We start from the raw sequence: 27,854 nt of genomic DNA on the forward strand, positions 1-27,854 counted from the left end.
TTGGATCATTTTTCTTTTACATCAGAAGTTTGTATTTATCTGTGCTTGATATATTTGATTGACTCATCAGGTTGGCGTTCAATGCAGTATTATGTACTATTCCACTTACACGGCGTTCCTCACTAAAACCGGAGTAAACTGCAGTAAACCACCGACTATACCAGATAGCTTGCAAATTTTTAGAATTAAAGCGACGGCCGTTTTCGAAAAGAATTTGTAGACTTAAGTTGAAAGTAAGTACAATGTTGACACACTCGTCAAAGATGTTTTGCCGTGGAATTTACTAGTAACTTGGTATGTTTCTAAGGACACTGGCCGATCGGCCGGGACAAGTGGTCCTAAATGAGACATGCGGGTCAGAAATTCAATCACGTTGCGGCTTATTCCGTACTGTTTGTGATACATACGTTACTTCGCGTTTCAAGGAATTGCCTCTCATGACAGAGGGTACATGTATCTTTCTCTCTTTTTTTTTTTTTTTTTTGAAGTACAAAAGTACAACATTGCCGATTGCCAGAAGCAAACTGCAATGATAGTTAACCTTACAAGAAATTCTATCCTCGGATTAGCTTAAATTCCATCTAAGTGCTACTTCCAATTGCTAAGTCAAGGGAAGTAATTCCTTGAAAAGGGAAGTAACCTATGTATTAAGCACGCATGTTATCCTAGGTTTGCAGTGATGTCATAGCTGCTCTGACCCAATCATCAGGACACTGTTTGGTTACATGACTAGAGTACTCGAGGTGAAAACAAAGCAAACTTACCTCAGGGGAGATAGGCTATGAATGACATTTTAGGATATAGGATTTAGGTCAGCAATTCTTTCAGGAAAAGCAATCAGAACGTCCCTAGCCTTCAAATATGATAGCTTCAATGCTCTGTAGTATTTCAAACTTTCGGATTTTTCCCCATTTAGCTCTATGTTATTTATCACTTTCAGCTCTTTGTGAGGAACTCGGGTGCTTGAAATTATGAATATCCCGTGCTGAACGATGTGCATTGCACTACCATAAAATTACCCGTCTACACGCAAGGCCCACTGCCACGAAGATCATTTTGTGGACCGGTTAGGTACGACGCTAAACCCCAAACACTCACGCACTCATTTTCTGTTTCTCAAACGCCTGAGAAAAGATTCACATTTCTCATAAATCCCCATAACCACAGGTGTGATCTGATCATACGTGTATCAAGCAGTAGGCCTACAGAGTCACACTCAAACCTGGCAGAAATCAGGCGGGATTGAGTAGCCTGTTCTCGCGGTCACGTGATTCCGGTGAGATACTTTAGTACCGGGGTAAACAGTTGCTTTATATTAGACAGACAAACTAGAGTCAGATCTCGTGCGTGCAATTCTTTAACGCCACACCCAATAAATTTTGGCTCATACTATGGCGATCGGTTTTACGAGTTGAGCAAACCAGAGTGACTCAGGTATACCTTTAAATATAACTAGATGGCCTAGCCTACTTATAGTTCACGAGTGTTGTAAAAACATACACACCATATTCTTGGTGGAAGACAAGTGGTTGCCAGTGAACTTCAGACTTCGCACGTGTAGACAGACGACATCGGCATAACGTTACCTAGGCTCCATAATTAATGAGAGCCAGAGAGTGTTAATAATGCATGGATTCGAGCATCCGGGTTCCTCGCGAGGACTAGGAGGTGATAAATGACATGAAGTCAAATGTACGAAATGCTGATTTTAGCCGATTACTACAGATTAAAGTGCTACAGGACATTGGGACTATTATTTCTGGCGGCTAGATACACCCTGATTACTTGTCCAGATAGAATTTCTTACCTAAAAGCTATATTTTTTTCACTTTTTATGTCAAAATCTTCTTGAGTACCTATTTCACCTAGGCTCACGTCGCTTTGTTTTCACCCCCAGTACACCAGCCACGTGATCACAGAGTATCATGATGACTGGCTCAGAGCAGCTGTACACATGCAGTGTCCGGAATGTACCCACAACTTGTGTATCCTAGCGAATGAATGACAAGCATGTTCACCATTCGGCCACGCTCCTTTTCCCCCTCTGCATAACATCCAAGTGTGGAATTCATTCGACATTCGCCAAAACAGACTATATATTCAAAATCTCTGGTAACATATAGCTCTCCATATAAAAGGTAGCCGGCAGCTTGAAATTCAACGGCTTTTGCTTGTTAATGCCCTAATAAAAACGTTTTGAAGATAACGTGTTTGGTGGCACAGGTAAAGAAAAACAAAAATAAATTTTCAACGTCAAATTATTCTTATGAAACATATCAGCGAGTTCAGAAATCCAATAGGCTTCCTGCACGTTCTGTGCGATATTGGCTAGTGTACAAAAGACGTTTCCCATATTTGAAAGCATTTTTGAAATAAGTCTGACTGGACAAAACGAGAGGCGGTGACTCCCATCAAGCTAGTATACCCAATGGATTTTTGAAAAAATGTGGTGCTAGCCGTAGCAGAGTGAACGCTTGTATTTCAATCGGTATAAGGTGCACGAGGTGTGGGTTAATTAGATCTCGGTCTTGCGCAGGGAAACTGTAGGTTCTCCCGCTTCAGGCTGTATTTTCAAAAACTCATACAACGCTCGGGAAGACCGCTCGTCCTCCACCAGCATGGAGTGGGTATCTGTATTTGTTCATTTACTTGATTGGTATCACCTATAAGAATATATCACCTATAAGACGGCGACCACCATTATGGTTGGAGGAAATCGGGCAGGGCCCGGGGGAAACCCACGGCCATTCGCAGGTTGCTGTCCTTTCCACGAACTACCGGAGAGTGGATGTCTGTAAGACGCATGCACATGGTAAAGGTCGCCAGTAGACCTACCGATAGCTTGCCAAAGGTTTGTGGTTTACCTGGGTTCTCCGGTTTCCCACACTCAAAAACCTGACCCCCATTATGAAAGGGAAAAGCTCGTGAGCAAGATGTTAAAAAAAGAAAATGAGAACTTTATCAACTTTATCAAAGCAAAAAACCATAATCATTCATTCATTCCATATATTCAAAAAATGTTAGGCCACGATCAATCATTCATTCATTATACTTACATGATGTTAAGCCATAATCATTCATTTATTGAACATACCCTCATTGCGTTAAGCCGTAATCATTCATTCATTCAATATACCTACATAATGTTAAGCCATAATCATTAATTTATTCGATGTACCTACACGGTGTTAAGCCATACTCGTTCATCTATCCAGTCAATGTGCCTTCATGGTGTTAAGCCGTACTCATATATTCATTCAATATACTTGCACGGTGTTAAGTCATAATCTTTAATTCATTCAACGTATCTACATGGTGTTAAGCCATACTCGTTCATTCAATCATTCTTTCAATATACCCTAGTGGTGTTAAGCCATAATCATTCCTGCATTCAATATACCCATATTTTGTTAAGACACAATCATTCATTCATTCGATATACCTACACCGTGATAAGCAATGATCGTTCATTCACTCAATATAACTACATGGAGTTAAGCAGTAATCATTCATTCATTCATTCAAGCCATGATCATTAATTCATTCAATGTACATACATGGTGTTAAGCAATAGTCGTTCATTCATTCATTCTTTCCATATACCCTCGTGGTATTAAGGCATAATAATTCATTCATTCCGTATACCCACACCGTTATAAGCCATGATCTTCATTCACTCAATATACCTAAATGGAGTTAAACCGTACTCATTCATTCATTCAAAATACCTACATGGTGTTAAGCTGTAGTCATTCATTCATTCAATATATCCTTAAGGTGTTAAACTATAAACGTTTATTCACTCAATATACCTACTTGGTGTTAAGCCATAATCTTTCATTCATTCAGTATACCCTCGAGGTGTTATGCCAAAATCATTTATTCATTCACTATATTTACATAGTGTTGAGCCTCTTTATTCATTCAATATACCTTCATGGTGTTAACCCATACTCATTCATTCATCGAATATACCCTCATGGTGTTAAGCCATATTCATTCATTCATTCAATATACCCTCATGCTGTTAAGTCGTGCTCATTCATTCATTCAGTATACCATAAGCCATAATCATTAATTAATAAATTAATAAATTACATACATTCATTCGTTCATTCATTCATTCAATATACCTACATGGTGTTAAGCCATACCCGTTCATCCATTCATTCAATATACCTACATGGTGTTAAGCCATAAGCGTTCATTCACTCAATATACCCACAAGTGTTAAGCCATGCCCATTTATTCATTCAATATACCCACAAGTGTTAAGCCATACCCATTTATTCACTCAATATACCCACAAGTGTTAAGCCATGCCCATTTATTCATTCAATATAGCCACGTGGTTTTCAGCCGTATCATTCAATCAAATCAATATCCCTACCCTTAGTATATATCTTCTATTAAACCAGATGTAAGACAAAACCGTGTTTTTAACCTGTGTCCAGCTGATGTTATTTAACTGTGTCTTCTGAAAAGTACACTTTTTTACCTGCAGTGTTATATATATAACGGTTGACAGGTAAACGTTTTCGTAAGACAAACAAAAATCCAATACCCTTAGAGGACGAAATATTTGAATGTTAAGCCCTTGCAAACACAAGGGCAATGTATGAAAAACCAGGTGTGACCACAATCCTCGCAATGACAGTGGTCATTATAAGATATTCAAATTATAGTAGGCGTACACACAAACTAAATATACCAAACATATCTAAAGCTGTAAATTCGTGAAGATGTTGCTTCGTCTTTACTGTATTATTATTATTATTATTATTATTATTATTATTATTATTATTATTATTATTATTATTATTATTATTATTATTTTATGTTATTATTTTGGTTATTATTTCGGTTATTATTATTATTATTTTAGTCTCAGTCTGTTTTTCCCCTTACTTTAGTTTTTGACCTACGTTTTGTATACTTCAAATACATATATAGGCTATATAGATGTCTCATTTATCGAGTGTTTCCTTTTCATTTTTGCAGAAACAAATGATCGCGTGAGGCCTTCGTACTTTTAAATGTCAACAAATGCCCTGAGCGCTTGTTTAAACTTATATCTAACCGTGATATACATGTAGGTATGCCTGTGGGCCATTTGTAACACATAGGTATACAAGCGATTTGGAGTGTGAAGATACTTAACTGATATCAATATTAGGTCATTCCAATGCGTACATAACAGGCTGGCATCCTCTAATGGAGTCAACGGGAATATCCGAGGACAACTTGTCATTTATGAGCAACCGTATTTACGCTTACAAAAAATATAGCTACGTGCGGATGTTTTAGAGCAAGCAGAGACATTTTTGATATCCAACAAGTGTTCGTTAGGTGTTGGCCTACAAGTTTAAGACCTAGCATAACAGGACCTGCTCTCGTGCCAACTCCAAATTTTCTGACCGTATTCGTCCAAACAGCAAGGAAATGTCATTAAACAATGAGGTAAGAATTAGAAAGCATTATCTGTATTAACATAACACTGGGTGAGGAATTTTACACGGATTATCACGTACAGGTAATTGTTAACTATGACGAGGCCTTGTTCTCTGGTATATGTCGGCCTATATGTATTTCAGCTGGATAAAAAAAAGACATATCCGTCTTAACTATTCAGGTATTTAAAATATGTAAATGTATGAACACTTTGATATTTCAAACACATTATTTAATGGATGTTAGAAACCTTCCATAGAAATGTCAACATTATAGGTGAAATAATATTAAAACATTTAAGTCATGAAGGTTTTGTGAAAATTTCTAAATATCCATTAAATGACGTGCATGAAATATCAAATCTAAACGTCAACTGGGACATATGGTTATGCCATTCGTTGACCATAACAGGACGTCCCAAGTCGATAATCGCAAGACCCATTTCGAAAACACCAGTAATGGCAAAATATCTAGTTCAAAATTGCCTTATGATATATTTATAACTGCAGGGTCCTGAATCAATAAGGCGGAGAATCGTCCCCAGGGAAGTACGATAAGAAAGTGCAAAATTTCAGAATCCCAAAACAATTCTGTAAATTTTTAAATCAGAATATAAAAACTTGGTCGAATCATCCATAAATGTAACGTGGGCACAAAACAGATGGCTGCTTAGTAATAACCCACGGAAAATGCACTCACGATCAAAAACGCCATTTTTTTTCAAACCAGGCCCTGTCTTTACCTTACAGTATGTTGATCTACGTTAAACAGAAAAATATCTTTACTGAAACTTTCGTGTGTGTATTTCTACGTTCTGTGAAAGTTTCGTTTTGGTTAACGTTTGTCTTTATGTGTCAAAAAAAAAACGAAATATACAGTGTGATCATTTTGGTTATATTTTGGCAAGTTTGAAATCCGTACAGCTATCATTTATAGTACAGTAAACTAACGCAGTCACTATGGAGGACATGTTGCACCTTTCGGAGGAGTTCAAATCTTTGTGGTTCTTTTTTCTTTGACAACATACTTCTTGTGTGAGTAAACATATAGTCTGCCTTGGATTAAATTAGTGTTATCATGAATTAGAATGGATAATCGTTAAACTATGGTATTACGTAAACGAAATCAAACATAAAACCTGGTTGAGATTACATGTGGTCCTCTAGCTATCATTAACATGCACAACTGGTGCTCAAGAAGTTTTCTGAAAGTTACATTTGTTGTGCAGTGATTGTCCACACTCGACAGCGTCTAATGTAAAAAAAGGAAGATATTTCAGTGTGACTCGAGCAGACCACCATTTTTCGGTTATATGACTTATACAATGTTTCAGTGCATGTTTGGAGTTTTACATTGATTTATTTATTTATTTATTTATTTGACTGGTATTTTACGCCGTACTCAAGAATATTTCAGTTATACAACGGCCGCAAGCATTATGGTGGGTGGAAACCGGGAAGAGCCCAGGGGAAACCCAGGAACATCCGCAGGTTGCTGGAAGATCTTCCCACTTACGGTCGGAGAGGAAGCCAGCGTGAGCTGGACTTGAACTCAGAGCGGGGAGTTTTATAAGTCACATGCTTGTCAAATAACAGGAAAAGAAGTGTAAAACAGAACTGAAAAGAGAAGTTGCCTTACGAGTGTGTCAGTAGCTGTCATTCACAGCTCCAGCCAGTTTCGCATAGTCTCTTTCACTGGGGCCAATTCCCCGCCTTATCATACCAAGTACTTTCAGAGGGTTATCTATTTCCGCTCATACAATATAAAAAAAGTGCAAGGGAGAACAAGAGTTGAATGGCGAACACTCAGAAAATTAATCTGTTTTTCTAGATATGCTAGAATGTATTCTGTTATTGCAGCAGATTGTTCTGTTAAATATAACACACATATTCTATTAATTCAACATGAAGATTATATAAGATTAACCCGATATTGCATTGAGTCTGAGAGAATATTGTGTTATAATAAGAGAATGCATTCTAGCATCACTCAGACAACAGATTTCTGTTAAATGTAACGGATTAATTTTTTGAGTGCACTTGCTACCGTTTGTGCAACTCAGCGTTAGTTGAAAAATTTATGCTATGCTGTATAGGTCAATTGTGTAGGTAGGGGATACCCGAGTGCCCGGGGTAAACCACTGGCCTCGGCAGGTTACTGACGAGCTTTCACACGTGTGACGTACAGAATTGCACACCTTATTGATCGGAGGCATATGTTCCCTAGACCGCCGTTAAAGACGTACATGTATATTGCCCCTTCAGGCGCAACAGTTATTGATGTACATGTCGCTGAGTAATTTTGAAATTCACTGTCCAATGTAGGCATTGAAGACAAATCTCGCGTGCCAGCAAATTCTGTAAGACGGACCGAAAGCTAGAGACCATGCGATCTCCTTAGTAAGAAACAGCGACGGTGAAGAAAACGGTCCTCCCAACGCTATAGCATTGGAAAATGCCTATTTTTGAATCGCTGTCAGCGATATTGTATTCGTTGGATTTGTATAATGTTCAGTTTTCCAGATAGTACGAGTATTTCTGCAGAGCCTTCGTGATGTTATTTTGTATAACTAGGCCTAACTGGACGCTAGTGAAGTGGCAAAAAGTCAATGCTTTAACCTAGGGCGGCCATTTTGTTTTTAGACACGTGACCTCGAACTTTCAACCCGACTTACGGAATGGAAGTGCATAATCCATTAATTTTGTGTAAAGCGAACGTAGAGAGTGGCGGATGCGCTAAAAGGATTACGCCAATTTATTCACTTGCCGGAGAAATATACTGGTAGCCTATATCCTGATGTGAACTGGTTTGGGCTAGAAATTCATTGTATACAGATTCCTAACAACGCTGATATTAACGCAAGTACCCTTCACGCAGTCATCGCAATAATATTACACACGTTACTCCATTGTATGTCGTAAGTGGAAAGGTCTGCCAGCAACCTGCGGATGGTCGTGGGTTTCCCCCGGGCTCTACCCAGTTTCCAATCACCATAATGCTGGCCGCCGTCGTATAAGTGAAATATTCTTGAGTACGGCGTAAAACACCAATCAAAAAATAATTAAATAAATCATTGAGTTTCAGAATAAACGTCATCTATCCCCTCGCGAGTTAAGTGATCCGGCCCGAGGCCACCCTCATACAGCTCCTACCTGTTCCCTTTGTGTTACCCCCTGTGTCGCACACAATGATAATTTTTACCCGGTTACTGTGATATGACATGTACATGTACGTATATTCATGTACTTTACCTGTAATCAATCGGTACATTTTGACTTCGTAGCATTTGTAAAATGGAGCTCATCAGTCCTCCGAAAAGGGATGCAGATCTTGTAACGGATGGAACAGTAAAGCTATGCAACTAGGCGGAGGGTAGCGCTGACCCATCAGTTACAAGATTTGCAGAGTAAAATGGCGAAATGTGCGTACAGCACGGCATTGAAATCTTTGAGTGTTATATTAAGCACCACAAAAGTAAATACATACTACAAGGCCATTGCTCTGCTACCACAGTTAATATGCAGCTAAAGATAAAATTCACTTGTGTTGAAATTTAACACAACAATTTGTGTTGTCTTCATTCAACACAGAAATGTGTTACCCCAACAGAAACATGTTAAATAAATGTGAACTACACATGTTTGTGCTACAAAATAATAAAACACAAACTGTTGAATCAATATGAGATAATGTATGCCATACAACTAAAACTACAAGAATTGTGTATGATATGCGACACTTCATTCAACACAAGACTTCGTGTTAATTCAACATAAGAAAGAATTGTTCATATATGACGCAAGCCTTTCTTGTTGGAAAGAACAAGTGTTTGTGTTAATAGAACACGTGTTCTTTGTGCGTGCATTATTTAAAAATATATCCTTTTCGTTATTACTAGGGTATAGTTATTATTAGGGTGTAGTTATTATAAGGGTGTAGTTGTTATAGGGGTGTAGTATTCAGTTGCGGCTGTGTAGTTTCCATTTTGAGAACGTTCTGTCTGTTATTGCCTTTTGGGTTCATGAAACATTCACAAATGTGCATAAATAATGACGCTTATAAAAGGTACTTTGTTCTCTGTTACACATACACACATCTATTTGTTTATTCTTTATTTGATTTGATTGGTGTTTTGCCCCGTACCCAAGAATATTTCACTTATATGACGGCGGCCATTATGGTGGGAGGAAACCGGGCATGGTCCGGGGGAAACCCAGGACCATCCGGAGGCTGCTGTTAAACGTTGCCACGTACGGTCGGATAGGACGCCAACATAAGATAGCGTATTTGCGAGAAGTTCATGGGTCATTGTGCTGCACTAGAATGCTATTCACAAGGTCAGACGGGCCATTGTACACATCTAAGCTGAACAAAACTTGTTGACATACACTCAAAAACCTATTCTGTTAAAGGATCTGGTAAGGTAAGGCGGAGAATCGACTCCAGAGAGATACGATAAGAAAGTGCAAATTTCAAAATCGCAGTACAGTTCTGTACATTTCTAAATCAGAAGTATAAATCTCGGTCGAAGCACTCATAAAAGTTATATGGCCATTAGTAACTTAGTAATAGTTACTTAGTAATAACCCTTCAAAAACGCACTCTTGATCAAAAACGGCAATTTTTCGTACAAACCAGTTTTTTTTTTTAATTTTTCAGTATGAAGATCAACGTTAACCAGAAAAACATCTTTACTGAAACTTTCATGTGTGTATTTCTAGGTGGTTGCAAAGTTTCGTTCCGGTTAACGTATGTGTGAAAGATAAACTTTATAATGTGATGAGTTCTATCATATTTTGGAAAGTCTAAAATCCATATTTCGGCGATAGTTTCTCAGGCATCCTCCAGAGCACAGTGGAGTAACGAAGTGCCTGTTGAGAACAGGTTACACCTCGAGGAGGAGCTCGAATCTTCGAACCATTAACATTAACATGTTATGCGTAGCGGAAGTATAAGGCCGAGCGTTACATTTGTTATATGTCCATTTAATTGATAGGAGCATAGCTGCGTGCTAAAGAATTTTTCAGAATTTACTTCTGTGGTGTACGTGGGAAGGTCCGTCAGCAACCTGCGGATGGTCGTGGGTTTCCCCGGTTTCTTCCCACCATAATGCAGGCCGCCGTCGTATAAGTGAAATATTCTTGAGTACGGCGTAAAACACCAATCAAATAAATAAATAAATCAATCAAAAGACCTTCTGTTAAAATTATCACATAAAATTTTGATCATATAAAGTGCGGTATAAATCAATAAAACAAATATCAAATATTACATTATCAAATCCCACTTCCTCTTTGGGAGAAATGTTTGCTTACACAGATACTTGTCAATTTATGGTCTCAGATTTGGGATTATCATAAATGTCTTTATTGATAAATGTGTTGAACTAAACTGTAACACAACGTCCTATCATAACCTCTGTGTAACGACAAGTAGGGGGGTCTTAGTCTTACCGCTGTTACAAAGTTCAGCGAAGCTGGTAAACACTAAACTGGGTTATATCACCAAAGCACAAATGGCCAATGTACATGATTTACTCGGATGTCGTCTTGGTGTTCAAGCAGGACAAATGAAGACAAATAAAGTCTCGATATGTGGTTCAGGTAATGCCCACATTTACAAGTGCATTTATATACACCATGTATGGGAATATTTATTTTGTTGAAAAGTGGCCATTAAAAAGCAGAAAAAGCTACACTAACTACATATACACGAACAAGTGTATTTAAGCAAACAGGTGTGTATTTAAAACGTTTCTTGCAAATACAACGCTCAAAAACATTTTAACATAAAATCTGTTTTCTGAGTGATGCTATATGGAATGTATCCTGTTATTATAACATAATTCTGTATCATATTCAACATTTAAATATCCTGTCGGTGTAACACAATGTATATGTTGAATTAATAGAATACGTGTTATATACTTAACGGAAAAATCCACTGCAATAATAGAACGCACTCTAAGGAATGTATTCTGTTACTGTAACATAATTCTGTGTAATGTTCAACATAATGTCTTGTTAGTCTAAGAAGCTTTTATGTTGAATTAAGGGAATGAAATGCTACATTTAACAGAATAATCTGCAACAATAACAGAACACATTCTAGCATCATTCAAATATAAGAAATTGTGTTAATTTTAAGAGATTTTTTTTAAAAGCGGAATAACCGACCCACGAGTGACACGTAACGGTTATGAGGACTGAGGTCGGTCATTCAATGGTATATGAATGGCGCTTATATCCAAGACAGCATTTGCTGGTAACAGTTGTGACAACAGTCCGTGTAAAGGAGTTCTTTGTTAGAAATGAAACTTTTTAATCAAGAGTTGTGGGAAGAGAGTTATTTGAATACAACGTATAGGATGCATCGTTGGAAAGCTAACGAGTAAAAATTCTCCAAAAACATTGAGTCGTACGATAGTTTATGTCAGTATAACACATTCATTGGTGAACATTGGCTTACTGGAATGATTGGTAGAAAAAAAATAGAAAATAGTTAAAGAGAAACTTTTCAATGGTATACATCTGTACTTGGAATATTCGTATACCAGCAAAATGAGAATTAACCATTGCAAAGTGTCAGTAGGAAAATTATGTCGCCTAAAACCATTTCTTTATTTATTTGATTGGTGTTTTACGCCGTACTCAAGAATATTTCACTGATACTAAGGTGGCCATTTTTATGGTGGGAGGAAACCGGGTAGAGCCAGGGAAAAACCTACGACCATCCGCAGGTTGCTGTCGGACCTTCTCACGTACCGCCGAAAAGGAAGCCAACATAAGCTAGACTTGAACTCACAGCGACCGCATTGGTGAGAGACTCCTTGTTCATTACGCTGCGCCAGAGGGCTAACCGACTGAGCCACGGAGCTCCCCCCCCCCCCCCCTACCCCGCGCCTCCCCTAAAACGATTGATATGAAAGTTATATGTTCCATTGTAATACTAAGAAACGATCGGATTTTACTATTTTAATGGTGTTTTCTGATTGTATTGCATTTTCCTAGTTTAGGTTTGCTTTCTTGTCGTAAGCCAATATTCCATTCTGCATTTCTCAAGGCAAAATCAAAAAAAGTTAAGATTTTCTTATTTTACTTGTGTTTTTTTTTTTTCTGGTATCTCTGAATGCAATACCCAGTAACGTTCAGATTTTCCTGTTTTAGCCGTGTTTTCTGGTTGTATCTCTGATTGCAGAACCCAGAAACATTCAGATTTTCCTATTTTAGTTGTGTTTTCATGTTGTATCTGACAATGTAAAACGATGAAACGTTCGGATTTTCCTATTTTAATTGTGTTTTCTGGCTGTATTGTGTGTTGCCATGCTGGCAAACATGTATTTTAGTGTAAATCAAATACTATATCGACGACGCAAATGTCTGCAAAACCTCATTTGTTACCGCAGTATACCTTTCCCTCCCCATCCAATGAAAAAGCAGATGAGTCGATGTCAGATGTTTACGACAAACTACCGGATGTGGCAGAGGACGCGGAAAATCTTGACAGAGCTCAGTGGGGGAGACAACTCGAGTTCATACTTTCCTGTGTTGGATTCGCTGTTGGTCTAGGAAATGTTTGGCGATTTCCTTTCAAATGTTACAAGAATGGCGGAGGTAAGATATTTAGTCACACAGAAGCACACAGTATATGTATTTACTTGTGTCATTGACGTTTTGCTGTACTCAACAATATTTCACTTGTATGAGGTTGCTCAGGTTCATGAATTGATGACAGCCCGGAAATCCATCGCACCGCGTCATATTGATGACCTGAGAAACCCTATACAGGGGAAGCCAAAATGACACGAGCTGCGTCTCATGGTAAAACTTTTACCTTCTTCAGCCAGCCCAAAAGTCTTTTAGCCGCAATGACCAGCATTACGGGGGACAGCGTTATTTGTTGATTGCGTCATGCTACCTGCGTTTGTTCTTTATCCTGTGATGTGTTTTTGAAATGTACATGCATCAAAACTTGTGACTGCACAGAAAGCATTTCTTTTTCTTGTTTAGTGCGTAAGTATTAGCTTTATGAATGTATCCAGATTCGATTTTAAAGCAAAAGTACAGTTATTTGTAATACATGGATAAGTCACCCTCAAAATTCACACTTATATATGTGTATATATTTATTTTCTTGTGTTTAATTTTGTCTTTTAAAGGAGCATTTTTGATCCCTTACATCATTATGCTGATTTTCGTTGGTATCCCGATATTTTTCCTGGAGTTGGCATTTGGGCAGTTTGCCAGCTCTGGGCCAATCACAGTATGGAAGATGAACCCTCTACTTAAAGGTTAGAAGAGTATGCATGAGCTGTTCCTTTCATTAGCCGTATATGTGTCGTGTATCGTTGTCATGCAGTGCTTCTGATGAATGTGACTTTAATTTCGGAATTGAATAAAGCGATTGATTATTAGATACAATCCATTCGAACTAAGAAAAAATGTAATTTTTGGTAAAAACATGAACTCTTGGAAACTGGGCGCTTAATTTAGATGCTAAACTTTCCAATGCACGAGGTGTCCTAATTACAGTCTTGGACAGCTAAGAAACGATTGACAACACTTTGCAACACCAGCCCGAACCTTGGATATTACGAGGTACACTCAAAATACTAATCTGTTAATTTTAACAGAAAGTTTATTTATTTATTTATTTGATTGGTATTTTACGCCGTACTCAAGAATATTTCACTTATACGACGGTAACCAGCATTATGGTGGGTTGAAACCGGGCAGAGCCCGGAGGAAACCCATGACCATCCACAGGTTGCTGTCAGACCTTCCCACGCACGGCCGGAGAGGAAGCTGGACTTTAACTCACAGCGACAGCATTGGTGAGAGACTCTTGGGTCATTAAGCTGCGCTAGCGCACCAACCAACTGAGCAACGGAGGCCCCGCTTAACAGAAAAGCTGTTCTATGAGTGATGCTGTTGCAGCAAATTATTGTGCTAAATATGACACATATATTCTATTAATTCAACATAAAGGTTCCATTAGACTAACAGCAAATTATGTTGAATATGACACTTTGCTATATTGTAACGACAGAATATATTCGAGCATCATTCAGACAACAGACTTTCTGTTAAAATTAACAGATTCATTTTTTGAGTGTAAATGGATGAACTGAACGCTTTCTATACTAAATGTTTGGCGTCAAAGAACACAGGAAGTGGAAGCGAATTTCTGAGTAAGGGGGTGGGGGGGTGGGGTGTAGATCGAACTCATTTATCGCTCAAGATAAAAAAAAGCCCCGCTGTACGACGTGATCGGTCAGAAAAATCGGGCAACTTCTTCTAAAACATGGATATCTGAAAAAGTTTCTCATAAATTATTTAGAGCAGATGAGCGATGGAACACATAAGGCTTGGACGTTTGTGAAATTAACTTAAAAACTTCTTGCTGTGAAGATGTTTCTCTTGTGTCTCAGGAACACGGCGAGAAATATGATCGATAAATTAATGTCATTAAAAGTTGCGTAACATTTCTAATGATGAACTAGGATTTGTTTTGCCGTTTGCTGCAAAAGAGTTCGATCTAAATGACCACTCCCCTAAAAATCTAAGTAATGACTTTCATGTTTTAATTACTTTAACCGTGTGCTCTTTTGTTGGCAGGTGTTGGATATTGCTCGGTGGCAATTTCGGCTGTCATTACTATGTACTACAATGTCGTGATTGCTTACTGTATATTCTACTTCTTCGCTTCGATGGCCAGTGAAGTGCCCTGGAATTCCTGTGACAATGACTGGAATTCCTGCCTCTGCGAAACCCCGGGTATTGGTCCCAACGTGTCCTGGGTAAATTTCACCCGTATGGAGTGTCGCGAACTGTACGCAAATGGTGAGGACGGGTTATCTCCCTTATCGACTGCGTCCTGTTAACTATTAAAGGGAAAGAAACATTAAAAATGAAGTATGCATCAATAGACGGACCATTCAAAACTGTGTCTGAAAATACCGTGACTTATTTTGTTTAGATATTTTCCTGGTAAATGCTATCAAATGTTTGGAATGTACATGGAAGATGAGCTGTATCGGTCAAATCAATAAGACTTCATATGTACATGGGAGATGGGTCAAATTCATAATGTATGTGGCTAATGACGTCCCAACTTTTTTTTCCTTTTTTAATTTTCATGTTTAAATAAGACTCCTGCTAAAATCCTTTACTCATATAATGTGTGTCTGTGCACGAATAAGCGAATCTGTCATTAAATAACGGTGGCCCAGGAGCCTCTCATCAAATACGGTCTCTGAGTTTAAGTCTAGTTCATACTGTCTTTCTCCTCAGACGCACATGGCCAGATCCGCTAGCAACAAACAGGAAGGTTCTAGATCCGGCCTTTGGCCGTTTTCCTCCCACCACAATGCTCTCCGCCTTCGTATTAGTGAAATATTCTTAAGGATGGCGTAAAATACAAGCGAAATAAAAAAATAAATCATAAAATTCCTGATCTATGGATAAACAGAAGTGGGTGTATTGTCATTGAGGATATACGTTATCTATTTATTTATTTATTTGATTGGTGTCTTACGCCGTACTCAAGAATATTTCACTTATACGACGGCGGCCAGCATTATGGTGGGTGGAAACCGGGCAGAGCCCGGGGGAAACCCACGACCATCCGCAGGTTGCTGCAGACCCTCCCACGTACGGTCGGAGAGGAAGCCAGCATGGGGTATACGTTATCAACTTGGTTAACCGAACTATTCGTGTATTTGACACCATTTATACTTAAGAGCAAAAAAAAAATCTTAAAAAATAAATGTTAAATAAAATAATCTTTCTATTGTTAAGAATAAAGGGAGTACATGGATCAGGACTTTTACTTCACGTAAGAACGTATGCAAAACTCTGCGTATCGTAAGATAAATAAAGAAATTATGGCGTAGTCTCTTAAGAACAAATAAGACCTTTATACATACATGTACATGTTTTAGGAACGTTGACGATAACCAACCAAACGGAGTCGCCAAGTCGAGAATACTGGAAGTAAGAACATTTTTTTTCTTATCTTACATCTTAATTTGTTCATTTTCCACATCCCACGTCTATGAACAGACGTTAATATCCATTCTGATATTATCCAATCACTATCATGTGGCCAGTAAAACGTACAACGCGTGAAAAATTACTTGTCATCACTAATATTACCTTCATAGTTCATGGTGGCAATATTTTGTAGGTTCGCCATTTTGGGAATGCCACGTGGGTCACGTGACAAATACCCATTCGTCGGTTTGTTGAAGCAGTTCATGATAGACCCGCCGTCCATCACCATGTTAAATTATAGGTCATGACAAATTTTCAAGACACATGCAAGTCATAAATATACATCCCGTATATATTGTATTAATATATTGTAATTGTACTCAAAAAATGAATCGAACAGACACCAATTGCCCCCAGTCATAAATGGAGACCAGTCAGTCTTTCCGCTGGCCTGGTATTATCAGTGTAGAAAATCTTGTCTGTTCTAGTCAGGCATTGGCGTGATGTAATAATTTGATTTACTGTTTTTGATCATTTGTAGTCTTAACGTATTACAAAAGAGTAGCGGATTAGAAGAACCCGGGGACCTGGTTTGGACGTTGACATTGTGTTTGTTGCTTGCTTGGATCATTGTGTTCGCTGTTCTTTTTAAGGGAATTAAATCTCTTGGAAAGGTAAGTGGAAAACTGAAGCACTTTTGATTTAATTGGTTTCCGTGACAGCATCTGCCAATGGCATGCATCTGTTGGCTTATACCACAGAGCTACAAGCATTTTGTTGCGATCAGTTCCAAATAGTATTTCATAGCAATATACTTCTGTCATCTCCATAACTCCTCAGCAATGCTACTTCTAAAGTCTACATTTCAATTTTCAGCACTAAAACTAGTAAAGTGATCTATGGCGAATATACAATGCGGATATATGTATTGGGAAAGTGTGAGGGTTGGTATTTCATAGTATACAAAGATGACTGCCTAGAAATGGTGTCCAGTTTTCATTAACATCATAAAGATATCAGTTCACAATTCTTTAACGATTCTCTAATAACATAAAAACGTTAAATTTAACAAATAGTCTGTAGCCCGAGTGATTCTATAATGTATTCTATCGTTATACAGCAGATAATTGTGTTAAATGTAGCACTCATATTGTGTTGGTTAAGTATAAAAATTGTGTCAGATCAACAAGGTATTATGTCGCATGTGCAACAGTAGTTACAATGACAAAATATATTCTAGCATCACTCAGACATTCTGTTAAGATTAACAGATTAATTTTTGAGTGTATTTAAATCCAATCTACAGGAAACTCAAAGACGATTGAGTGTATGGTGAACATATGAAACATGGATATATCCCAGTAGCGCTATATATCCGCAATGTATATTTTGGTGAAAACCTAATATGGAAATAATCAACATCTGCCTGAATTTTAAAATTCTTACTTTTTTTTCGTTTCGTTTTAGGTGGTATATTTTGCAGCCATTTTCCCATATGTGCTGTTGACGGCCATGTTGATTCGAGGTGTGACGCTAGATGGCTCTTATGAAGGCATTATGTTTTACCTCAGACCAGATTGGGAAAGATTAAAGGATGCCACCGTAAGTGGATTTGGTACCTATTTTGTGACCACATTACAACTGGAACGGACTAAGCCTATGTTTTACTTATGAGACGGCGGCAAGCATTATGGTGGGAGGAAACCTGGCTGAGCCTGGGAGGAACCAACGAAGATGTCTGTTTATTTAAACATTGGGTTATGACAATTCGTAGCTCTTTAACAAGTTACTTGTTGCCTCTTATGTTTAGACAATGGCGTTGCACGTAAAGACATCTGACGCTTAATGGCCCATTTTGTCTGAAATCTACGAACTGGAAATGTCTCCAGAAGACAGGGTTTGCTCTTGTGACAAATTTACGCATTGGAGTGAAAAGTTGACAATAGGCTTGTTTTACCAGGTATGGAGCGACGCAGCCACTCAGATATTTTTCTCACTAAGCGCCTGTGGTGGCGGACTGATTGCCATGGCCAGCTACAACAAGTTCAGCAACAACTGTATGCGGTAAGTCATCAATAAAATCTGACATCTGAATTTGATCCAGTGTCCGTCGAAACCTTCGTTTGTGATGAATCAAACTCAGCAAGCTCTTTGCCAATCACGATGACAGATGATCATCAGTATCCCCAGACTTCCCTTAATGGTTGCTTTGCACTTGCTGACGTGAGATTCTAAGCACACCAAGATTTCTCATGTCTGACACATTGTATATACTTCTGAGCCCGGTTTCAAGAAACTTGTTAAAGGTATTTTGCTTTAGAAAAAGTGTTCCAGTAGAGTATTGATGGTCCAAAGCCATACTTGTTTGGTTATGGAATCCTTTCGGTACACCATCCTACATATTGGCTCTTCTGAATGATGTGTAAAATCTTCGTCATTTATTCTGTTCTGAAACACTTAAACGAAATGATTTTTTTTAAATATTGATATTACCTGTATCAACACCTTTTTATATTTTTATTGACGTTTTATGGGTCTGGAACCATCTTTTTCATGTTTTGTGTTCCCTTTCACTGATCGAAAAGGTATTAGCCCTTTTTTATGGACGTCGGGAATCTCAGAGCTTTCAGGGCTTGAGCAGCCTGTTCACTCCGATCAGTTTATCCACATGTGCTGTATTGGAGTAAATATTTTTCAACTGGCATGGCGCCTTTTTTTAAAGGAAAGTAAGTACATACATGTAAAGTAAGGAAACGATCCGAAAATTCAGTTTACGCCATAAAGCGCTATGTACTTGGATGGATATTTTTTGCTCTTAAAACAAGCTCCAACACGCTTACGGCTATAAAAGATCCAAGGGTCTTAGCGGCTTCATTTTTTAGTATATTGGTGGCTGGGTTTTGTTAAAATCGTAAATATATAGTATGACCTAATGCCGGCATTGGCTAATACACTTTTCAACGACTGGACACAGTTTCTTACTGTTGTTGTTGTTTAGGGACGCCTTCATTGTACCAGTAATCAACTGCCTCACGAGTTTCTACGCTGGGTTCGTGATATTTTCTGTCTTGGGCTTTATGGCCAAAAACAAAGGCGTGACAGTCGACAAAGTTGCCGATGGAGGTAAGTTACTATTGCCATGAAACACATTTAATGTTTCAAATCTTCTAATTCGCTGTGTCTTGTCTAATGTGTCATTCGCTTGTCTAATCCAAATCCTGGTGAGAGGATATCCTACAAGGTCAGCCTGTTCTAACATCACATAGTTTCATTCACACTGACGCCTTTCTAGCTGGCAAATTAATTTACGTATTGGTGGGGATATGAAGGCGTACGCTACAGTTTTTATTACTGAAATCACCTCGTAGTAAGGTGTGTGTTTAGAAGAAACTAGGCATGCGTTGGTAAGGGCCGTCGGCCTTTGCGCGGTACCTGGTCATTACGGACGATCCGTATTGACACAACTTTATTAAATCAAACCGCAAACCTGTTGTTGATCGTGGGTTTCGACCTCGAGCTCTGAGTAAGATACGACGTAAACCATCAACTGAATAAATAAATAAATAAATAAAATAAGGAAATAAATAAAGAAGATCAAACCAGACACTAGGTGCAGTATACACTATCTGCTACGCTAACTTCTTTACCTGAACTTAGCAGACTTTCATAGCTATCCAATCAGATGCCTGTGTGCCAAGGTTGGCAAAGGATTTATGCAAATAGAGGCTTTGAAGCGTGCCAATCAATTGTAGTGTACATGTATATTGAAAACACGTACACACAAAGAGGAACCATCTTGAGTAGGCAATGGAATGGTGCAAGAAGCATTTTGACATCACGAAAACCAAAAGATATAGCTGTTCCTGCCGTTTTAGATAAGAAGGTTGTTTCTGCCTCCACTCGTGCGGAGCCTCTACGGTGGGCGTGGTATCATATTTCACCCGGGGTCGACGATGAATCCGGACAATCAGCGTGTCTGTTTGATTGGATACTGTACTTGGCTTCTCTCTGAAGAGCAGAAGTATGGACATTTTGTTTTGCTTCAGGTCCTGGTTTAGTTTTCGTGGTTTACCCAGAAGGGATCTCTCAGATGTCAGTCTCTCCTCTGTGGGCAATCCTCTTCTTCCTAATGATGATCACGCTGGGGTTCAGCTCCAGGTATGATGGCACTTCCAATCCCCCCCCCCCCCCACCCCCACCCACCCGGTTTTCACTGTGGCGATTTTTTTACACATGCCGTCAATGTTTCTTCTGTATCAAATGAGTGTAAAATAGGATTGTTTGTGATCTTTCCTGGTGCAAGGGATCTCCCTATTGTGTGCAAGCAAGGGAACCACGTGGCCAGGATCTAGCCCATTTGGGAGCTGCTTACACGAAGAATGGCAGCGACTTCCCCTTCGGAGTATCAGGTGGCTGACAGGTGATATGAGGAGAGGGGTTCAGGCTGTTATCCAGACACTCGGCGGATACACCCAATATTGATGTAAAGCGCTTTAAGAGATACCAAATGAGGTTTTTATCAAGTAATTTCAACCACTGCTTAAACACTGCTCACTCCAAAACCATATTCGTAAAACCATTGTTTCGCATCAAAACCAATGATAAAAATGCATGTGTGTTAAAAGACATTAAAAGACATTAAAAGACAGAGATTCCAATCATTATTTCATTAGCCAAAGGGTAACGCAGTTCGCAACCAATCACATGTGACACTCCTTTGATACTGAAGAACATTACTTGCATGTGTTCAAGATCGACACAGTGAAAACCAGGGCATGGTGGGGTTGGGGGTGGGGGTTGGGGGTGGGGGGTGCTTGATTAATGTCTCTGTGTATTTACATTAACAGTTTCATATTCCCTGTTTAGCACTGTGCATGTATCCCAGCCCCAGATATCCGAGAGACAACATTTCATTTCATTCTTTTATTTGAATGAGTAAATGACTATGCCTTAGCTCCAGTTCATCAATGTTGTATAGCGATATAGTTTGGTGACAGCATGATACTTCAGTGGCGGCGGCACTTTGGCGGCATGGACTCGCCCTGCCACACTAAGAAACAATACATGTACACACACCTAATGACTAGCTGCTCGTCGTCATATGACTTAAAAATTGTTAAGTACAAAGTTAAACCCCATTTATTCATTCATTCATCCATATTGTGGTGATGACTTATATCCTACTCAAAGAATATTTAATTTATATAATGACGGTCAGGTGAAAATAGCAGGAAGAAATCGGGAAGTATCCAGCATAACCCACCGCCCTTCTGTTGGTACATGGGAAAATTCCTGACGTAAAGCCGCAGGCGATCCATCCAGATTCCGGCCTTCTCTTCCGGGCAGATCGGCTGTACCTAGGGTAACCGTATACTACAAAGGCCCCAAATGTGCCATTATGTGATACTTGTGAATATGTTGTAAATTACGTTCATATCGACTTTTCAGTTTTCTCTCATGGAGACTGTCATAACTGGTGTCGTGGATGAATACCCTATCCTGAGGACGAAATGGCGGTCTCTGAGCTTCCGGGTGGTCATGTGCTTTGTGTTTTTTATCCTAGGAATACCAATGACATTGCAGGTGCGTGGAACGTACAGTGTAGGCAGTGTCAGCAGTTGTCACGAGGAAATTTGTGTGTTGAAATCATTAAATTACCGTAAAATAATCACAAACGTCACTCACATTTACCTTAGTGTTCCACAATCAGATGCGGGTATGGAGAAACTTCATCCCTGAGGCCAGGTTTTCGTGCATTGTTTTAATGTGATTGTATGTTAAATGTCATGAGAACACAGGGTTTTGAGGAATTCTAGACCAGTGACATCTAATAAATTGCAATTAGCATCACTGCACCTTTTCCCCCAATTCTGCTTTAGCCATGATGCTAGCGGCAACTATTTATGCGTTCATATGATTCATATTTTAATTAGCGAAATCTTCTGTTTTCATACATTCGCCTAGAACATTCCCTGCGTCTTTCCAACATCACTGAAAACCGCTAACTGCCTCTCTTTGAATGAATTCTTGTTGTTTTCGTACTTTTCTAAATTTTGTAAACCCTTAAGTGGTTTGTGATAAACGTTGAATTTGCGATTATTGGCACGGGACGTGCACTCTGGTTGATGGCTGCTATACGAATGTCTGTTTGCCTCCTAGATTTAAAGTGTTAGTTACATGGTAGATTTAAAATGTTGTCGCCATGGTAGTTACATCCAAAAGTCTACCATCGGTTTGTGCCCCAGTCGTTTTTATGGTGCCAAGGAGGAGTTACCTTCACAAATGAGGTTTTGTTCATTGGGTTTATCTGTCTGTCCGATAGCAACTTTACTGATGAAATGATGGACGGATTTAGATGGAATGTTGTTAACGACTTAGCCTTGGTCCAAACCGAAATCCAGTAAATGCATTAAATCTGGATCCGAAAATAGGGCTTTTTAAAATCGATTCTTCAACACTGAAAAAAGGACACAAATCCAGAGTGCTGTCGCTTTGTCAATATAGTCCTGTACTTTTAGCTAGAGGGAAGGCATGTGCTCTCGGAGAGCCTTCTACAGAATATACATTTCAAGTTTGATTTTGGGAGTAAAATTTGAGACTGTACAAGAAATATTTTGCCCTTATTTCAGTGCGGAACATATCTTCAGAACCTGGTTGATAACTACATCGGTGGTTTCCCACTTCTCTTCGTCGGTCTGTTTGAACTGGCAGCTCTCAACTGGATATATGGTAAGCTAAAGTTAAATCTTTTCTTTTCTTCGCTCATTCACTTAGCCATGAGATTGAAGTTCACGAGTCCTTGTTATCTGTTTTTATTTTCGTTTTCATTTTAGGATATAATCGCTTTGCCAAAGACATAGAATTGATGTTGGGCCGAAAACCGTACATCTACTTCCGGATCACGTGGTGTGTGATCTCTCCGCTGTTACTTCTGGTAAATATTAGTACGGAGATTCTTACGTTACAAATGGATCTAGTTTCAAATCACATTTGATTAATTTATTCAGACGTAAAATACAGCGTATATGGAAGGAAATGAGCACAGTAGTTTTCTACATACAAATGAATTTCTACCGTTTCTTGGGATGGGGAAATATATTTTTTGCTTTCAAAAAATTAAATTTGTCTTGTACTAATCAAAGGAGATTTACATCTATCAGTTCACGATACCTTTCTTAGCACATGTTGTTTTAATTTTACACAGTACTCAAAAATATTTGACTTATACGGCGGCAGTCTGAATGATTGTGGAAGGAAACGGGGCAGAGTGGCGCGATTTCCTCATTTTATTTATAAACTCCGTTGTTAATTTTCATCCTACCATTTTAAGGAAAAGATTTTGGATTATTTTTCTGTGTCATATCGTAATATTAGCTCGCAGTGTCATTTGCAATCTTCATTTTCTTTTCTTTTTTTGTTCTCACTTTCAGGCCACCATTGTTTTCTACGGCGTACAGACAAAGCCTTTGACCATGAACGATTACGTGTATCCTGATTGGGGAATTTCCGTCGGCTGGTTGATAATGGCCTTCCCATTGGCTTTCATCCCTGGATGGGCAATCTACTACGTGTCAAAGGTCACTGGTTTTCATGAGGTGCGCCTTGTTTTTTGTCAATCTATTATTTGTGTTTACTAGAATATATTTATTCTGATGCTATGTAACACCGCTGTACTTGTTACAGCTTTTTTACCACATTGAACTTAATCGAGAACAAAAATGGACTGAACGCAGTAATTCTGATCTTATGTGTTGATTAAAACGAAACAATGATAAATAATTAGCATCAATATAAAAGACTTAGAGCAAAGGGAGTAAAACCAGATCAGCGACGATAGCGAAACTGGGCAAACAGTCACACGTATCCCGTGAAATCGGGCCTGTTGGGGTTAAAATCCTTAAACAGTTGTTAGTTTCACACCCCACCGCACAAACCAGATTTTTAAAATTCGACAGTAAGTATCAAAGGAATAAGCACATTAATAGTTTTCTACTGACTTAAACAGAATTATTTAAAAAAGAGAATGCCATGATGTCAGTTGCAATGTATTACACGTCACTGGTCTAGAATTACTCAACGTGCTGTCGGACAGTGAGCACTTTATGTCCGTCAAAGTGAAACAGTACAATGTTTCTTTGCGGTTAAAACTTAATCTTGCTAGTTTTGCGCTCCGAAGTGCCTTAGTATATATTCTGTTTTAAATCGCAAATGTTAAATTGTAAATTTTCAAAGTGTTTAAATTACACAACCTGTCAAATGCGCTTAAAGGTGGAAAGATCATAAAACATAGATAAAGTTCGATTTTTCTTTACAAAGAAACATATTTTTTTGTTATAGTGGCTATTGGGAACCACATCTTGAAACACATTGTCTTTGTTTAATAATGTTTAAATAAAGATGTTGTATATTTTTAATAAATACATTTTTGCCCTAGAATATGACCTTTTCCGCAGACAGATGTGTTCAGCTTGAAATGTGATCATATTTATGTTTAAATATAATCATAAATTTATTAGCCATGGATCACATCCTTATTTCGAACATTGTTAAGCATTGTTAAGCATACATTTTTCTCCTGAAAGAAAAAACAAAAAAGTATATAAGAAGTTGATAAACATAAATATGTGTCCCAGTTGCGCTTTGAGTTTAACTGTTCATATATTCACCGTGGCGATTTAATTCAACGCGATGAATATGCTCATCTGTTTCATATACAGATATGAAACGGGTGTGTCAGAGATGAATATACGTTCCCCAGCCCTGGGTTAAGCGGAATAAGACACAAGTATGACACGAGCGTGCCAGAGATGAATATACGTCCCCTAGCCCTCGGTTAAGCGGAATAAGACACAAATATGACACGAGAGTGACACGAGATTCTGGACACTCTATCCAAGTTTTCTTACAAGAGAGTAATATTCATTGTAACACTTAGGAATGAAGGCGTTTGATGGAATAACACTGACACATCATTTAGTGCCGTATACGAATTTAGGACGTTGATTGAATTCGTCACACAACACAGAGAATCAAACAAATGTACAAGGCGAGACGTGTACACGCAAAACCGTTTGGTATACATTGCCATTCAATATCCCACACATTGGTTAGTGTTAACCTAGAACCTTAAGTACTTTCCTACCCCCACCATTGCCTTATTGCTATTCATATTATTTATGACAGTTACGTTTTATTTTTTTATATGTCTTTTTCTTTGGTGTTTTGCTCCGTGTTCAAGAATATTTCACTTATACACGTGCGACGGCGGGTAGTGTTATGGAGGGAGGAGGGGGCTGCGAACAGAGCCCGGGGAATACTCAGTCCATCCGCAGTTTGCGGGCAGACCTTCCCATGTACGACGGCAGCCCACCTACGTACGACGGAAGCCAGCATGAGCTGGACTTGAACTCACAGCGCCCGCATCGTATTGATGAGAGACTCTTCAGTGTTAGTGCTGCGCTTTTATGTTGACCACTCGGCCACGGCGGCGCCTGTCTTATATTTAAGGGAGTACCGTGGTTGTATAGGCCTCATGCTCTCAATGATAGGACCAGGGTAATTTTAATTTCCCTTTCATTCATGAGGGAGCGAAGGCAGACAAACTGCAAATTTATATTTAAGAATTATTCTCTTTCTTCATTATGTAAAACAAACAATATTAACCTTTGTTTTGGTTTCACTTTCAGTTCTTATGGAGAGTAACGAGGCCAATCCCTGGATGGGGACCACTTCTGAAAACTAATCAGAAAGGGCTTTACAAAACGCCTTTGAGCGACTTTATGAAGAAAAACATCGGAAGTGTCTACGTGAACGCGTTACCACGTGATTCTAATAAGAACTTTCTTCTTGAAGAGGAAACCCCGGAGAAAACGGATATTGGAGCAGGGGGAACATACGTCTACAATAATTCCGCCTTCAGTAACTACTAGATCCCGCCTACATATCAGCATAATAGACCAGCAGAGGTTTCACTATAGTGTTGATACGTATGTAGATATTGGTTTCACAATATTTGTCATTAAACAATGTGACACAAAACGCTCTTCACATGATAGTTTTTTTAGCAAGTTTACAAGCTTTCGGAAGTAACCCTATTCATCTTCAGGTAAGTCGTATGTGTACCATAAGTGTAGTACATGGTATGCAGGACTACATAGTATGGGAATATACATACGTAAAGGATCCCTTGCAAGTAGACAGAAAATTGGTACAGCGGTAAGGTGTAATTTTTTCCATGCAGAAAAAGAAGTAAAACTTACTTGAATATAAATTACAATCACTGAAACAAATGTGTGTGAAAAACTGGAGTGATACGATTTATAATTTTTGTTTTATTAAAAAGGCAAAAGTAGGGTCAAAAGCAGGTTTTGCTGTTTTAAGGCTTTTTCTTGAGTGTATTCCCTTCACAATAAAAAAATGTGATTAGGTGAATCATTTCCACATATTTGGTGTCTAGTTAGGGAGGAGTAAGACATAACGAAGAATCGTGTTGGTTCACAAAGTCATATTTTTATAAATTGAAAAAAAAATGAAATAATTTGAAAGATTAGAGGAACTCTACATTCATCATAATATGTCATGCTTTCTATTGCATTGTCCGCATTGGTGTAGTGTTAACATGCACGCATTGAAACCCTTTATGCCGAACAGCATCTCGAGTTCGATTCCTAAAATTGCATGCTTTTTTGTAGTGCTTAACAAAGTGAGGTAATGGAGCGTGGAGATGAATTTGAACCACACTGAAGAAATTCATTCTTTATATTTCTTCATATATTGTCAAGCTATATGTTAAATAAGTTTCATTATGTTGTATGCAGTTCCAGTGAAAATTCAGTGCTATTTGCTTCAGCTAACAGCATATCATAGAAATACGTTGAGAAAGCGGGCACGTGTTTATCAGTTTATAGCTTTGTAATAAATGTCTATTAAAGACACTGCCATATATTCACGGTATAATTCGTAAGATAAAACTTGTTTCAAATAACAACATTAGACGAAAAAATATAATATCCTATGCTTTTAAATTCATACCGTAGGCCGATGGTTAGCGGACGAATATTTTAGCTTAGCCTATTCCATCGGCTACCTATTATATGACAACTTCAATCGCATACCGCGGTAAGCCTTGCGTCATTTCGCAGACGATCTGTCACTGTGAGCAGGGTGGCAAGGGAGCTGAGCTACGATTTCCCATTTAGTTGCAAGGGGTCCTTTATGTACACATTCATATGTAAAAAACCTTTAATACTGTGTATATCGTCCTTCGTAGCATGTGCCACTCTACAGTTTCCACACACCAGGAGGTGAAGGAGTCACTGATGAAACTGATGAAAAAACAATCACATGGTACTAGAGTGTTCTTTGTTTGGTCGTATTGTTTTCACATACGTTTCACTAGCGGGTTGGAAG

The 27,854-nt window shown here is 38.6% G+C and overlaps 1 protein-coding gene across 1 annotated transcript; it reads left to right on the plus strand.

Moving 5' to 3' along the window:
* Positions 1–5,117: 5,117 nt before the first annotated feature.
* Positions 5,118–27,755, plus strand: LOC135464614 (sodium- and chloride-dependent glycine transporter 1-like). Its single transcript, XM_064742064.1, has 15 exons — positions 5,118–5,460; positions 12,857–13,064; positions 13,610–13,741; positions 15,069–15,293; positions 16,394–16,445; positions 16,987–17,119; positions 17,913–18,047; positions 18,406–18,509; positions 19,444–19,568; positions 20,492–20,601; positions 21,891–22,028; positions 23,075–23,174; positions 23,279–23,379; positions 23,876–24,040; positions 26,132–27,755. The coding sequence occupies exons 1-15, from the start codon at positions 5,443–5,445 to the stop codon at positions 26,372–26,374; spliced, it is 1,989 nt and encodes a 662-aa protein (XP_064598134.1). The 5' UTR covers positions 5,118–5,442; the 3' UTR covers positions 26,375–27,755.
* The last annotated feature ends 99 nt before the right edge of the window (positions 27,756–27,854 follow it).

This window comes from Liolophura sinensis, chromosome 4 (genome assembly GCF_032854445.1).
Source record: "Liolophura sinensis isolate JHLJ2023 chromosome 4, CUHK_Ljap_v2, whole genome shotgun sequence".
Classification (NCBI taxonomy): domain Eukaryota; kingdom Metazoa; phylum Mollusca; class Polyplacophora; order Chitonida; family Chitonidae; genus Liolophura; species Liolophura sinensis.

Bases quoted from the DNA above. Each gene is read 5' to 3' on its own strand.
- LOC135464614 (XM_064742064.1), top strand. The intron at 13,065-13,609 runs GTAAGATATTTA...TGTCTTTTAAAG, and splicing joins ATGTTACAAGAATGGCGGAG to GAGCATTTTTGATCCCTTAC. The intron at 15,294-16,393 runs GTGAGGACGGGT...TACATGTTTTAG, and splicing joins TCGCGAACTGTACGCAAATG to GAACGTTGACGATAACCAAC.